General features: G+C 43.3%; 1 protein-coding gene across 1 annotated transcript in view; it reads right to left on the reverse strand.

The window, feature by feature from the left end:
- LOC311489283 (contactin-associated protein-like 4) overlaps nt 1-9,827 on the reverse strand; it is a gene marked incomplete at both ends in the record, with an annotated part of 110,523 nt that extends 100,696 nt beyond the window's left edge. Inside the window, one exon of the mRNA XM_084546295.1 lies at nt 9,743-9,827. Within this exon, the coding sequence (XP_084402421.1) occupies nt 9,743-9,827 (85 nt within the window). The remainder of the gene's footprint in view (nt 1-9,742) is intronic.
- Nucleotides 9,828-15,481: the final 5,654 nt, after the last annotated feature.

The raw sequence follows: 15,481 nt of genomic DNA on the forward strand, positions 1-15,481 counted from the left end.
AAGGAGCGTCCTCTGATCTCACTATGCACTGCGCCTGCTATATGTGGTTGAATAGACAATGAAAACCTCTTTGACCTTTTGACCTTTGATGTGTGTTGCCAGGATTTAACCCTTATTTAACCAGGCATGTTGAAAGATCAACATTTTCATTCAGGTGTTTATCCTGACTGGTCACATTTGTGCAAATTACGCCGACAAGCTGCAGTACTTATTTGACCAAATTACCAAATAAGCCTTAACCCAATTGTCAAAAGTTGGGGGGAAACTTTAAAAAGAGACCCAGTAAGATGCACGCTTTAAAAAAGGAAAGAATCCACCAGTGTTCTGCAAGAAGATCTGCAAAAGGATCTGCCGTTTTTTATTTTTTTTTTACCTTTTTAACACAAAGACAGCAGCTTTCAGCCATCACAGACAGTTTTATCTGATTGTTGAAGCTGGTGCTTTACGAGTGTGTGTGTGTGAGTCATTGTCGTTTCCTCATGTCGTGTCTCAGAAAAGAACTCATCAAAGACTCTCTAGAGTAGAAGTATAGCGTGGCAGCGCTGCTTTCCGGTGCATTTGTAGCAGTTTCTTTGTGTGCGGATACGGCTAGAGAACTAAACCACACTGATTTCCATCCACTTACACTCTAAGTGGGACCAAGAACCCTTAAGCAGGTAAATAATGCTGCATGTCTAATTACAAATAGTACAAACCACTAAAGTCTTTGCTAAATAATGACAGAACGTAATCTAGACTGTTTACGAATTTGCTGAATAGTATGTGTAGTTCTTTGGAAATGGGTTCTTCATTCATAGATTTTATGTTCAAAAACTCTGGACAGGTCTCCAGTCTATCTCAGGGCTAGCACAGAGAGACAGACAACCATTCACACTCACACCTATGACCAATTTAGAATCACCAATGAACCAGTGCACAAAGCAGAGTCCATAAAGACATGGATGAGAGAGTTTGGTGTGGAAGAACTTGATTGGCCTGCACAGAATCCTGACCTCAACCTGATAGAATACCTTTGGGATGAATTAGAGTGAAGACTGTGAGCCAGGCCTTCTGGTCCAACATCAGTGTGTGACCCCACAAATGTGCTTCTATAAGAATGGTCAATAATTTCCATAAACAAGCCTTCAGAGAAGAGTTGAAGCTGTTATAGCTGCAAAGGGTGGACCGACGTCATATTAAACCCTAAGGATTAAGAATCAGATGTCACTTAATTTGTGTAAAGGCAAATGAGAGAATACTTTTGGCAATATAGTGTATTTTCTGTTGAGTTCTACATTTCATTTGTGAATTTATTTGTTTCTTATTGTTAAAGATCCATCTCAACTCTCTTCTTTTAATTCCCTCTCCAAACAGCCGTGGTCTGTTTAAATCTTCCTCTCATGTGGTTGTATAAATACACACAGAGGAGCCCTCACGTACATTAAATCCTCTGCTGCACTTAAGCAAGCCTTTAGACTGGTGATACGTTGTAATTTACAGCATCAGTCAGAGGAAGCTGCGGCGGAGGCAGGTCGCATGTGTCTCGTTCCCTTCAGGCAGCTACGCATCTTCATATTAATGTGCTTACATAAACTTTAACCTCGTGTTTGCTTAAAAACTCCCGGGGACAATCTAATTAATTTAAGCCTACGGTGGTGAGAGAAGCATTTATTACATGAACCGACTCGCTGGAGGACGCTCACGGACACGTTTGGCCTTTGTTACGTTGAATGCAGAGTTTTTCAGTGGCTTTGGAGGTAAGGTTAAGGTTATCAGGTATACTGTACATGCTCCACTTGTGTTGGATCTTGAACCAAATTATAGACCCTGTCTCAGTCTGATTTTGTTTCAACTATTTGAAAAAGATTGGTCTTGTTGTTTGGCTTTGCTTCCCAACACGGAAATGAGGCCAACCCAGGAACTCCTTCACCTCACACACAGTATAATATAGAACAGGAAGATTGCAGAGGAACCTCCAGGTAAACATATAAAATCAAAGTAGATATGCTAGGAAATGAAAAAAGTAAAAAAATCTGAAACAGATTCATATAATAAGCGCTGGAACTGGTGGACGATCGCGTGGTGTCTGGTGGAATTTATTTCCTTTAATTGGAGTTGCCTTGTACCCAGCGTTGAATAATACAGGTGTTTGTGTTTTATTAGTAGTGCACAGCTGCCACTGGGAAATCAAACCTTGGTTGATCGATAACAGAGCTTGCCTCGGTTGTATACATTCCTCAATCTGTTTGTCCCTCCAAGCTGATATTGAACTTTTGAGGTGTTCAGTCGCACGGTTCACAATAACAACAAGCGTCAGTGTTAATAAAAACCTGGCTTGATGCGTCTGCACTGAATTCATGCTTTGAATGGATTATTTTTGAAGGCAGAAAGGAGACCTACTTTTTAATGCTACAACAAAATGAAACACTGCCTAATTAATGTAAAAATCCCTCCAGAGCTGTGATATACTACTACTACTACTACAATAATGATGAAAGAAACAGGACAACACAACAATATAACTCAAGAAGAAAACTTTCTGAGGGCACAATTAGAGACACACCAGACTACTGAGAAACAATACCACTGTCTCTCTGCCTTGTAACACATTACTGCTATTATATTAATGTTATTCTGGGATATAAAAGCATGACTTTATTGATGTCAATCTCGTTCAAACACTCTGGTCCAAATTTCCCAAAAGCTACTGAACTAATTTCCTTGACATTTCAGATATTCGTGGTCCCCAGAGGATGAATCCTACTGGCTTTGGTGAAACCCTGACTGTTCATCTATGACGGGGGTGTCAAACTCATTTTAGTTCAGGGGCCACATACAGCCCAGTTTGATCTCAAGGGGGCCGGACCAGTAACACAATAGCGTATTAGCCTATAAATAACGGCAACTCCAAATGTTTCTCTTTGTTTTAGCGCAAAGAAGTACAAGTACGTCATGAAAATGTTTGCATTACGTATCGTTAGCCTCATAGCATAATTGCCTAAGTCATTTTTGGCCACGGTTACAATATCAATAAAACATTCCAATGTGCCTGCTAAAAATTGCAAACGTTAAAATATGACTTAGGCAATTATGCTATGAGGCTAACAATATGAAAATGTTAAATTCATCAAATTCATCCCGCCGGCCAGATTGGACCCTCTGGCGGGTCGCTTTTGGCCCACGGGCCATATGTTTGACACCTGTGATCTATTATGTTAACCTTTATGATTTTGAATTATGGCATCTAAATTGCATCAGGATGAACTGAAGCTACTTTGGTGATCCTAAGCCAATGATGGCAAACGGTGACAACTCAAAATTTGCAAAACTTAGAATCAAATGTTATTCTTGCTACACATCAGCAAATAAGCTATATTCTATATAAGTCCAGGGTTTCCCAAACAATGGTAACACTATGGCCGAACGGCAGGGTCTAATGTGCTCATAAGGGATTGGAAATATGTTTGCACATCGCAAACAACGTTGTGTGTGCGTTGTTTTTCCAAACCCTAAGTGGTCGCTCACCTGCTCTGTACTGAATTTAACCTGACGGAGAAAAGGTCACGTACAACTTGTAGCATGTGAAGCTATTTGTGTCGTTCACTAATAAAGATTTACGTTACCGCCACCGTTTTAAAATCCGATGTTTGTGCTCTTGATTTTTTTTAAAGAGTTGGTCAAAACCCAGAAGAACGACTGCAGATGTAACGTGAACTAGCTTAACTTCGTAAGCGCTAGCTAGCAAAGTTAGATTGAAAGTCAACTGTTTATTAAATATCTGATTTATTCGCTGATGCTTTATTTAATCTTACATACATTCGCCCATAGAATGCCACGTCTCAACAGCTTATGTTTAGTATTCCTGTATATAAACCGCACAGGCTGCTGCTAGTTGTCGTTAAATCCAATATCTGCGTTATTACGGTAATTTGAAGACAGACTGATGCAAAACACATGATCTTATTTGATATGCAGACATTTCATATACAGTAAATAGTTTTTAATAGCTGGGCAAACACTGAAGTCATTATTTCGCCTGAAGAGATGCTAGCATAGACTCTTAAGGGATGTATAAATAGGAAGCAGCTTTCAATAATGAGGTAACAAGAGACTGTTTTGATTAAATTCCTTCATAAGTTATAGCGACAATCTAGCAAAGCAAAGTTGCCGCATACCAAATGAAACTAATCTCAACTTTGACGCAATGACCAATGGGGGCAACGAAGGGATTTCTCAAATGTTTACCACGAGTGTGTCTGCAGTGTTGACGGTGTTTTCTATTCAAACAGAGAGCCGTGACGACGAGCAGAGCTAACTCTGTCCATACACCTGCAATATTTTAATGTCCGGCTTGTTTCGCTCGGAAGCTTTTGGTGGATGGTTAACATGCAAGAGGTTTACCTAACAGCTAACTATCGGCTACAAAGTGATGGGCAACAAACTTTAAATGTCAATTAAAGTGGTAGTCTAGTCGTTTTTTACTGCCAGCATCTCAGCAACTGGAATAAGCTGGAAAACTCATTATTACAAATTACGAATTCTACGTCCACAGAGTTGTGCTTTTAAGAGACAACTCTAATTTATGTTCAAAAAGCTGTAGTGATTTCCTTTCTGGTTTTACACATTTTTTTGTTTTTGTTTTACCTCTACTCGATTTACCAGCTTCCTGATAATTTTGCTTTGCTTTGCTTCAAGTTTGGTCTGGCTATCTGTGATGACAACCACATGCTTTATTCAGAGCGCAGCGCGCCTTCAGGCAGCATTGGATTTTGGTTTGTTGGTGGAAAAATTGCTGTGCTGCTCTTTACCACGGATTTTCTCAATGTAAGATTTCTTAAGCGCAACAGTTTTACTGTTTTTATGCTTAAGGGTGGACACACACGTCTGGTTTTATTACCACTCTCTGACATCTCTGCACTTTGCCCACCTGCAACCAAAAACTGCAGCCTATTGCTGTAGGCTACAACTAACAGTGATAACGCAGCTGTGCCACACGTCATATTTAACTGACCACAGTCCAAAGCAAAGGAGCGTCACCTTGCATCCACTCTCAGGTAGGAGGGGTGAGGAGGCAAGAAAAAGAAGGGAAGATGTACAAAATGGTAAATGAGACGAGGGGATTAACTTCCAGGTCACAGACGACAGCAGAGAGGAGAGAAGGTGTTGTCTTGTGTCTTTGTCTTCCATCTACCTAGACCTGATCCTGTTATCAGTTCCTATGTTTTGATCTGTTCCCCACCTTGTTCCTGGTACATGTAAGCTGCTGTAATATTTAGTACATGGCTAGAGGCTCTTTTGTGCACCGCCCTGCCTGTCCCCAACCTGATGACCCATGCAAAAACCACAGAAATAAATCATGGACTAAATGAAGAGTAATGTGAAAGATCCAGTCTTTTAAGGTCTTCATGGCCACTGGTCACCGCTCTGATAAACCTACTGTGCACTCACTACCTTCCCATCAGCAAACACCAAAGAGACAAAGCTTTAGATCAGGGGTGTCAAAGTCATTTTAGTTCGGGAGCCACATACAGCCCAATCTGTTGTCAAGGGGGCCGGACCAGTTACACAACTGCATATTAACCTATGAATGATGAGAAAGTACAAGTACGTCATGAAAATGTTTACATTTAATGTTTAGTTCTAGGTCTCAGCCCACATCTCTTACTAAAACTGTGTGAATCCTTGAGTTAGCAGCTGCTTTTATTGGAAAAACTGCAATTAATGTCTTCAATGCAATATTTGCACTTTGCATATTCATCCAACAGGCCAGATTAGACCATCTGGTGGGCCGGTTTTGACCCCCGGGCCGTATGTTTGGCACCCCCGTTTTAAATTGTGAGTCTCAAGCTTTTAGCAGAAAAGGAAACTAATATTTTCCAGGAATGAATGCTACTAGACCGTTATCAGCGTATGGACAGAAACAAATGCTAATGTCTGCTGGATGTGTGAAATGACCCCTTTTTAGCCAACACACACACACAAACACACAAAAACACACACTGCCCAGTTACCTCCACTTACCTTCCCAGATCCAATTACAGTTAGTGACTAGGGGAAACATTGCAGAGCAAGCAATTATCTGCCAAAACCACAGCTAAGTGGAGAATAAATTATACGTGTAATAGCCAGGTGGCCAGAAAAATGCCTCTCTTCGCTAACATGCTTAGAACTAGGGGTGTCATGAGAACCTTTTACTGTACCATGCCACAATGATCTAAACATTACAGAACTCATATTTCTAAACAGTACTGAGGGAACTGTACAGACAATCATAACAACACGGGCGATCGCTGAAGCTATTTTGACAATTGTGCACATAATTTAGCTCAAGTCCTAACCACAAGTCAGAGATGTATTTGCTTTTAATCTATAGTAAGGTGCACATGATTGCTTCCTGCATCCGTTTTACAAGCACACAAACATAATGGCATGCGTACTTGAACTCTAAGGGGAAGTGAGACCAATGGACTAATTCTGCAACGGACAGCATCTGTAAAATGTCACAATGCTGCAAATACGTTTGTCAAAATAGCTATGGTGAGATCATTAGCATTTAGAAGAAGAAGACATAGAAATCTGCAAAAAATAAAAAAGAAAGTTACCTCCTTGCATTATGGACAATACTAACACGTGTAGAACAAGTACGAGCACAGTAAAACCAGATTTATTTTTCTATGTCAGATCACAGAGTGTAGAAAAATTACCACTTCCTCCCACTGGTCAATCTAATGCTAGTATCCCAGGGACACCGGGGCTTTACTTTTGACGAGTTGTCATGTCGTCCACTACAGTCTAGGTGTCACATCAACACCTCAGACCACGGCAGCTGTGATTGCTCATTTCTTCATTCACGTCTCTCCGCGGCCCTGCACAGAAAATCCTTCCTCCTACTGCCTCCTACACACCATCCACTCAGACGTCTTCTCTCTCTTTTTCTGCTTTTCTGAGGTGATTATAGTAAAAATAACTGCTGTTCAGCTTCAACACGAGTCGCTCAGCTCCAGCCGGCAGTCTTTGAAGAACACAATGAAACTCAACACAACTGACCAATTATATAAATGCTTTGGTACAAAGGCAAAGTGTAAATGTGTTAGCTTGTTTAGGCTAAAATAGCAGTGGTTCAAAGGATCAAGCGGATGCTGCAAGTAACATACACCGATCAGCCACAACATTAAAACCACTGACAGGAGAATTAAATAACATTGACCATATTGTGTCAATTCATTGTTCTGCTGGGAAACTTTTGGACCTGGCATTCATTCATGTGGATGTTACTTAGACATGTAGCACCCACCTAGACCAGACCAGGCACCCCCACCCCATAGCAATGACACTCCTTGATGGCAGCAGCCATCCCCAGCAGGATGCAGCCTGACACAGACACACACACAAAAACACTTTAGGAACAACTAAAAAAAAAAACATGAAGAACAGCACAAGGTGTTGACCTGGCCTCCAAATTCACTAGATCCCAAACTGATCAAATATCTGTGGAACGATCCACAGAGGCCCCTCCCCTCAAAGGCCCCCCACCAACATTGTGTTCCCAGACACCACAGGACACCCTCAGAAGGCCCATGTCCATTCTCTGATGAGTCACAACTGTTTTGGAGGCACAAGGGAGACCTACACAATATTAGGAAGGTGGTCATAATGTTAACATTGTGTGCCCACTAACTACATTTTGTTAATCGTCCTTAACAACCCTATGAAGGAATCTCTTTGCATTGTTCACAGCTTATTTTGCTGTAGTACTCTACAAACCCCTCATTAATATCTTATTCAGAAAACTTTATTTGGGGAAATTTAATCTGACACGTTTTCACCACGAGAGACGACGGCTGCTCGTTGAGATGCGGATTAAACCTTTCACTTACAGGTTGGTCTCATCTAACACAGCACCAGCCTCCCTTCACTCCACTACTTGTATGAAAGAAACACTGTGCAGAGACCGTTAAAATCAAAAAGGTGATTATACGCGCAGTGACTCTAAGGCCCTGCCGATGGCTGTTTCACACCCTGACTTCCCTGAATCTCATCACAAAAACCGCAGCACGTCGCTCCTCCGGCTAACAAAGTCACCCGTGCACCATCTGTGCCTGTTAAAATATGTATTCCTACTTTGTTTTCATTTAGTAGCGCTGCCACTACGAACGGCGAAACTGTCTCCGGTGGGGATGGAGATGTGAGGCTCAGTCGGAAACCTGCTGCTGGAATCCCTCCACCGCTGCAGCAGTCTTAACTTATTATGCTGCTGAGGTTTATGGTGCGTGCATGATGAGTGTGTAGCTGGGACAGGCTTAACCAAGAGTAAATGGATATACTGGCACACGCTAACGAATGATATGCTGTTTCAGGGCTTTTACAACATATGGGGTTGGTTTGAGCCTTCAAAACCACCTGATAATTTGAACATGTGTAGAAATGAGCCGACATGAGGCAACTGGAGAAGCAGAAAATAACTCAAAGAAAAAGCAGAGAGACAGAAACGAGCAGCAGGAGAATACGGGGAGAGGGAAAGTGACATGATGTGGTCACGAAACATTAAGAAAGCATTTAGGAGGGAGGAGAAAGAAGCGAGACAGCGGCAGCTCTCACGATTCGGATGCAGCAGGAGGGCAGAGATCCAGGTAGAATGCGAGCTTGAAGAGACGAGAAGATGAGAAAGAGAAAATCTGTCGAGAAGAGAAAGAGGCTGACGGGAAAGGAGCTGAGAAGAAGCTGAAGGAAAAGCACGACAGGAGGAAACCAGGCAGAAAGGAGAAGAAAACTATTTCTTTAAGGACGAAATAAAACAGAAAAGGAGGCATGCACTCCTTCTCACATCACCATCTCCCCCCTTTATCTGTCCAGCAGCAGCAGAGGAACATGGGATCTGCCTCCTCCTCACTCTCTTACTGTCTCACAGACGACTGCTTTTCCATTAAAGTGCAGCAAAACCATCAACGATCACCGTGCATGCCACTGCAAATGGCATTTTTATGATAATGTGAGTGCACCACGTTGGCAGGCAGGGTGAAAGCAGGTTAGCGATGGTGATGACAGAAGATCTCTACTCAAGAAGAGGCAGGGGATAATAAAAGAAAACATGGAAGAACTTTATTTTTTTTATCCGCTTCAGTTACTTATGAGCATGTGTCCTGAAACACTGAGGTTCATCTCCATTTTCCTTTAAGGCAGGAGCTCACATGCCTTCACATTCACAGCTGAGAGGGAAATAACTGGACTGAGTTAAAAGAATCAAACCACCTCTCCAACCTGCATCCTTCACACCTGACTCAGTCTCGGAGCTGCATGGGCACCAGATCAGTCAGAAAAGAAAAATGTTTTACGCACAAAGCAGCTGAACTGGAATCTACCACACACCCTGAAATGTGATATTCTTTGTTGGAATTACGTTTCTAATCATGGATAGAGGTTATATTATTACCCTGGGGGAGAGGAAGAGTGTTTAAGCTCAAGTTTAAATCACTGTGTCCACTCTTAATGCTGATATTTGGAGTAATAAAGGAGTAACAACCCTCTTCTGCGCTGATGCGTAACAGAGACGCACCAAGCAAACCCCACATCTTCAAGATAAACTGAATCCCAGCGTTTTTAACCACAGCAAGTTTAAACAGCTACACGCAAATACACTCAGTAAAGAAAAGGCTTTGAGTTTTCCAGAGGGGGTGTGAAAGAAGGAGGTTTCCTCTCCGGGTCTGCGCTGCCCGCACTCCCTCCGTCTCCTCCGGGGAAAAGTATTAAAAAGAAGACGGCTCACCTTCTCCGGTCGTCCCGTGCGAGCAGCAGAGAAGCAGGGCGACCTGAGCGATAATCCCGGCGACTCTTTTATTCCCCAGATCCATGGTGGAAGCGGCGGGAGGCTGCAGAGAAGCCCGGTGGCTGCTGGAGGAGAGAGACGAACGACCTCTCCTCTCCAGCTCCAAGAGAGATCTCCTCAAAGCCGAATGGGAGAAGGAGGGAGAGAGAGAGGGAGAGAGAGAGAGGGAGGGAGAGAGAGAGCTGTGCAGCCTGGTTTTATCAGGCATTCAGTCTCTTTGTGCTACAATTAAAATGAAAGTCTTTATATGCATACATGCACAACTCAGCTGTTTAGTTGTTATCTTTATTTTAATTCACCATGTAAAGAAGCTTAGGTCAGTTTCCTACATTGTGAGGAATAACCTAAAGTTTCCAAATGAATTACAACATTTTTAATTATTTGTATCATCATCAGATTCTGCATGTACGCTTTAATCAGATATGTGTTTATCTCGTTCCTCCTCCTGCAGCTCTCTAATCTCTCCTTTTCTGTCTCTAACAGGCTGGACTTTGACAGATGGGTCCCTCCGTATGAGCTTAAGGTTCTGCTCAAGGTTTCCTAATGTTAAAAGGGAGGTTTTCCTCGCCACTGTCACCTCCATGCTTGGTCTGGGGGTTTCAGGCCAGATTTTGTAAGGCGTATTGGTCTAGGTTAAAAGAAAAGTCCTGAAGAAACAAACAGTTGGGCCGGATGTGTTAAGCTAATATGCTGACATGTTGAAGATGCCTGATGTTTTTAGCTGTATGCTAATATAGAGACGCAACAGAAACCCAAAACATCTCTGGAAAGTTATGAATAAAGGATTGCATGATTTATTTTACACCGAATGCATGTAAAATATTAAGATAGTAGTTCTATCGTAGTGAATTTAGGCACAGTCTTGCTTTTGGGTATGCTAACGTGATGTAGCGAGTGTTGTTCAAGAGATAAGTTCACATGAACGCTGCCCTCTTGTGGTATTTATGACTTCGTAAGTTGACATTTTCAGTAAGGTCAGAGTTTGCTGATGTTTTCAGAAATGATGGAAGTCAATGGTACGCTTATATACCGCTGTTTAGGTTTAAACACGTTTCTTGTTTGCTAACATGCTCAAGAAAGTTGCTGCAATAAAAATCAAACTTGTCTGCTCCTGATTACAAAATTGGACGTATTCATAACATTCGGTGTTCAAGGGCTAACATCAGCCTTAAGTCACAAGAACAAAGCTATATGCTAATAATATAGAGACACAACAAAAACCCAAAAGACCTCTGGAAAGTTATGAATAAAGGATTGCATGATTGATTTTACACCAAATACGTATAAAATGTTAAGATAGTAGTTCTATCAGAGTGAATTTAGGCACAGTCTTGCTTTTGGGCATGCTAACGTAATGTAGCGAGCATTGCCGCCTTCAAATGATGTTTGTGATTACCTTGTTCAAGAGTTGCAGCATGTTTGCAGACGCTTTCAGAAGTGATGGAAGTGAATGGTACGTTTATTTACCGCTAAGACGTTTCTTGTTGCTAACGTTAAAAGTGGAACCTGTGTGGTCGTGATTACAAAGTTTGGAGTTGCATCTTCAAAATGTTTGGTGTTTAAGTGCTATCATCAGCCTTAAGTCACAAGAACAATGCAACAATGCAAGGCAACTGTTGGAGGTTAGAATCAGAATGTCAGAATGTCAGAATGTCTTTATTTGTCATTGCACAAGTACAACGAAATTTAAAGTGCCTTCTCTTAAAGTGCATAAAAAAGAGAACATAAAAGAAAGAAAGGATAAAAAAAACAAAAAAACATACCACATGTATACTAGCATTCACATTCACACACTCACATTCTGCAGTATTGCACGAGTCATAAATAAATATGGCACAGCAGTTAATTTAATGCGGTTATGGCTTTTGCATAGAAACTGTTTTTTAGTCTGTTTGTCCGTGCTTTTAATGACCTGAAACGTCTGCCCGAGGGCAGCAGTTCAAAGTAAGAGTGTCCCGGGTGGGATGAGTCCCTGAGAATGTTTTTAGCCCTCCTGAGACAGCGTGAGCTGTACAGGTCTTCCAGGGTGGGGAGAGGGCAGCCGATGATTTTTTGGGCCGTGTTGACAACCCTCTGGAGCGCTTTCCTGTCTGCTACTGTGCAGCTAGCAAACCACACACACACACAGTAAGTCAAGATGCTCTCTATGGAGCAATGATAGAAGGACACCAGCAGTTTCTGAGTGATGTTGTTATTCCTGAGTACTCTCAGGAAGTACAGTCTCTGCTGTGCCTTCTTGATGATGGTCGTGGTGTTGATGCTCCAAGTTAGGTCCTCCTCAATATGAACGCCCAGAAACCGGAAGTCTGTCACCCTCTCCACCTGTTCCCCTCCGATGAACAGGGGCTGAGTGTCCATTTTATTTTTCCTCCTAAAATCAATGACCAGCTCCTTGGTCTTGGTGGTGTTCAAGGCCAGGTTGTTGTCAGAGCACCACACTGACAGCCGCTCCACCTCGTCCCGGTAAGCGGACTCATCCCCCCCAGAGATGAGCCCCACAACAGTGGTATCATCAGCGAACTTGATGATGGCGTTGCTGGAGTATGCGGGGGTGCAGTCGTGCGTATAGAGGGTGTAAAGTAGGGGGCTCAGCACACAACCCTGGGGGGAGCCGATGTTCAGGCTGAGGGCTGTGGAGATGTTGTGGCCTATCCTCACCCTCTGGGAGCGGTCTGACAGGAAGTCTTTGATCCAAAGGCAGATGGAGTCGGATATTCCCAGGTCTGACAGTTTGGTCACCAGTCTGTTGGGGAGTATGGTGTTAAACGCCGAACTGAAGTCCATGAAGAGCAGACGTGCATAGTTCCCCTGCCGCTCCAGATGGGACAGAGTAACGTGGAGAGCTGTGGCGATAGCGTCCTCTGTGGACCTATTGGTTCTGTAGGCGAACTGGTGAGGGTCAAACCTGGGTGGGAGATTTGAAGTTATGTGTGTTCTGACCAGTTTCTCAAAGCACTTCATAATGATTGGAGTAAGTGCTACTGGACGGTAATCATTTAGGCTGCTGATGGTGGTCTTTTTTGGGAGTGGAACGATGGTTGACGACTTGAGGCAGGGAGGGACAGCAGCCTGAGACAGTGACTGGTTAAAGATCCTGGTGAAAACCCCAGCCAGTTGATCTGCGCAGTCCCGGAGCACCTGTCCTGAGATGCCATCAGGTCCCGCAGCTTTCCTCGGGTTCACAGCCCTCAGCGTGCGTCTCACCTCGTGCTCCTCCACTGTGAGGATGTGGCTGCTGTGGGCTGGTAGGTGTAGCATGGCTGTTTCCTGTGAAGCTACCTCAAAGCGGGCGAAGAAATGGTTCAGCTCCTCCGCCAGTGAGGTGTCACTGGCATCAGCTGAGGTGTTGCTGGGTCTGTAGTTGGTGATGTGCTGGACCCCCTGCCACACCTGCCTGGAGTTGTTGCTCTGGAAGCAGTCCTCGATCCTCCTCTTGTAGACAGCCTTGGCCTCTCTGATGCCTCTCTTCAGGTTGGCTCTGGCAGCGCTGTACAATGCCCCATCACCAGACCTGAAGGCGGTGTTCCTCTCCCTGAGCAAGCACTGCACTTCTTTTGTCATCCACGGCTTCCTGTTCGGATAAACACGGATGCGTTTATCTACAGTGACGTTGTTCGTGCAGTAGTTGATGTAACCCAGGACAGCTGTTGTGTACTGCTCCAAATCCTGGTGTTCAAAGACATCCCAATTTGTTGACTCAAAGCAGTCCTGCAGCTGTTCAGAGGCACCTTCGGGCCAGGTTTTAACAGTTCTAGTTGTAATAGGAGCACTTTTCCTGAGAGGGGTGTATGCTGGAATTAGGAGCAGGGACATGTGGTCTGACTGGCCCAGGTGAGGAAGTGGTTTAGCCCTGAAGCCCTGTTACTTTTGAACACTGTAAACATTTGAAGGCAGCATACGGGTAGCTTGTAAAGGACTAAATGCATGATAGTCCAACTTATCCATCAGTCTTTACAACCGCAAAAGCAGATGATTTAAGACTTTTGATACACAAAACAAAGGGACAACAAGACCTGGAGACGGTCAAATTTTATATGACTTCTTCACATTAAAAAGGATGCAGGTAGCTTTATACAAAATGTTAAGCTAGCATCTCTCTGTAACTGTATGTGCTAAATCAGAATGCTATCAAGATCAAGACGGTAAAAAAAAGTATGGAATAAAGCACTGCATGTGCAGAGAGTCGCGTGGCAGTTGTGAGGGATGCGGCAACACTGAAAAACAAGCTTAATCAGTACAAACAAGCCCCGTAGGAGGCTTTAGATGTAAGTGTCCACAGTGTTTCAGAACAGATAGAAGGGTTAGTGCATGAATGTATTGCCCCCGGGCCGATTTCAGAAATCATGTACAGTGCAGATTGTTAGCCTTGAACGCAAATAAACGAGCGTGGCATGTACAGCAGAATGAAAGACAACGAGAATAGCAGCGAGGGGGAGGCTGATCATACAGCCTTAACGGGGAAATAGCAAACCCAGAATAGACATGAGAAGACTTGCATTCTCATATCCAGGTCAGGAGAGAGTATGACAAGAGAGTATGACAGGAGAATCTGAATAAACCACAGCAGATGGGTTGGGTTGGCAGCTGAGCAATAGCACATGATTCATATGAATGTCCACTGGATTTCTGCAGAGGATGGTGGAAACAGACAAGCAAATTCAAGCAATGTAACTCTCGTGTTCAGTTTCTGTTTGATTAACTTTTGACTTGTTGTTTAGGTTTATTAACTTCTGACTTTTCTTTGCAGATTAAAAACATAAATCAAAGCAGAAAATTAATCAGGGCCGGACCTCGGCGGCAGACGTTTTAAAAGTCGACGATAAAGACGTCTGACTCGAGATAAAATTAGACACCACAAATCTGGTTGGTTAATGGCAATATGAATTTAACATGGCATCATTATTCATGCCTGCACAATGATGAGACCACACTCACTTATGACTGACTGGCCTGTAAAGCTGAAAGCCTAATCCGACTTGGGGTCTTTTGGTTCCAGTGGATTCCAAATTACGTTGGAGGGAAAAATTATCGAAAGACCCAAAGAAACTTCCTACACTAGTGGATTCCAGACCTTCACAGTTTCACCAAGTTATTGCTGAATATACAGAGTTTCAGAGCTTTCAAAAGGGCAACAGCAAAAAGAGTTAAACAAAAAGTCTGTAGTCGCTGGCTAGTTGGTGACCTCAGCCTTTAACGGCTTGCAGAAGGTGAGTGTTGGATACTCAGAATACTGATTTTTGGATAATTTTTCACTTGCAATACACTTTCACTGTACACAGTATAGCTGCAAACACAAACTTTCTTTTCTTTAGTGAGTCTGGCAAGGCAAGCTGCAGCTTGCTGTTGTGGAACATAATGTACTTATGACCACCTTCCTAATATTGTGTAGGTCTCTTTTTTGCCTCCAAAACAGTTGTGGCTCATCAGAGAATGGACATGGGCCTTCTGAGGGTGTCCTGTGGTGTCTGGCAACAGGATGTTGTTAGTGGGGGGACCTTTGAGGGGAGGGGCCTCTGTGGATCATCCCACAGATACTTGATCAGTTTGGGATCTAGTGAATTTGGAGGCCAGGTCAACACCTTGTGCTGTTCTTCATGTTTTTTGTGTGCGTCTGTGTCAGGCTGCATCCTGCTGGGGATGGCTGCTGCCATCAAGGAGTGTCATTGCTATGGGGTGGGG

The sequence above is a fragment of the Chelon labrosus genome (assembly GCF_963514085.1).
Source record: "Chelon labrosus genome assembly, chromosome: 6".
In the NCBI taxonomy this organism is placed as follows: Eukaryota; Metazoa; Chordata; class Actinopteri; order Mugiliformes; family Mugilidae; genus Chelon; species Chelon labrosus.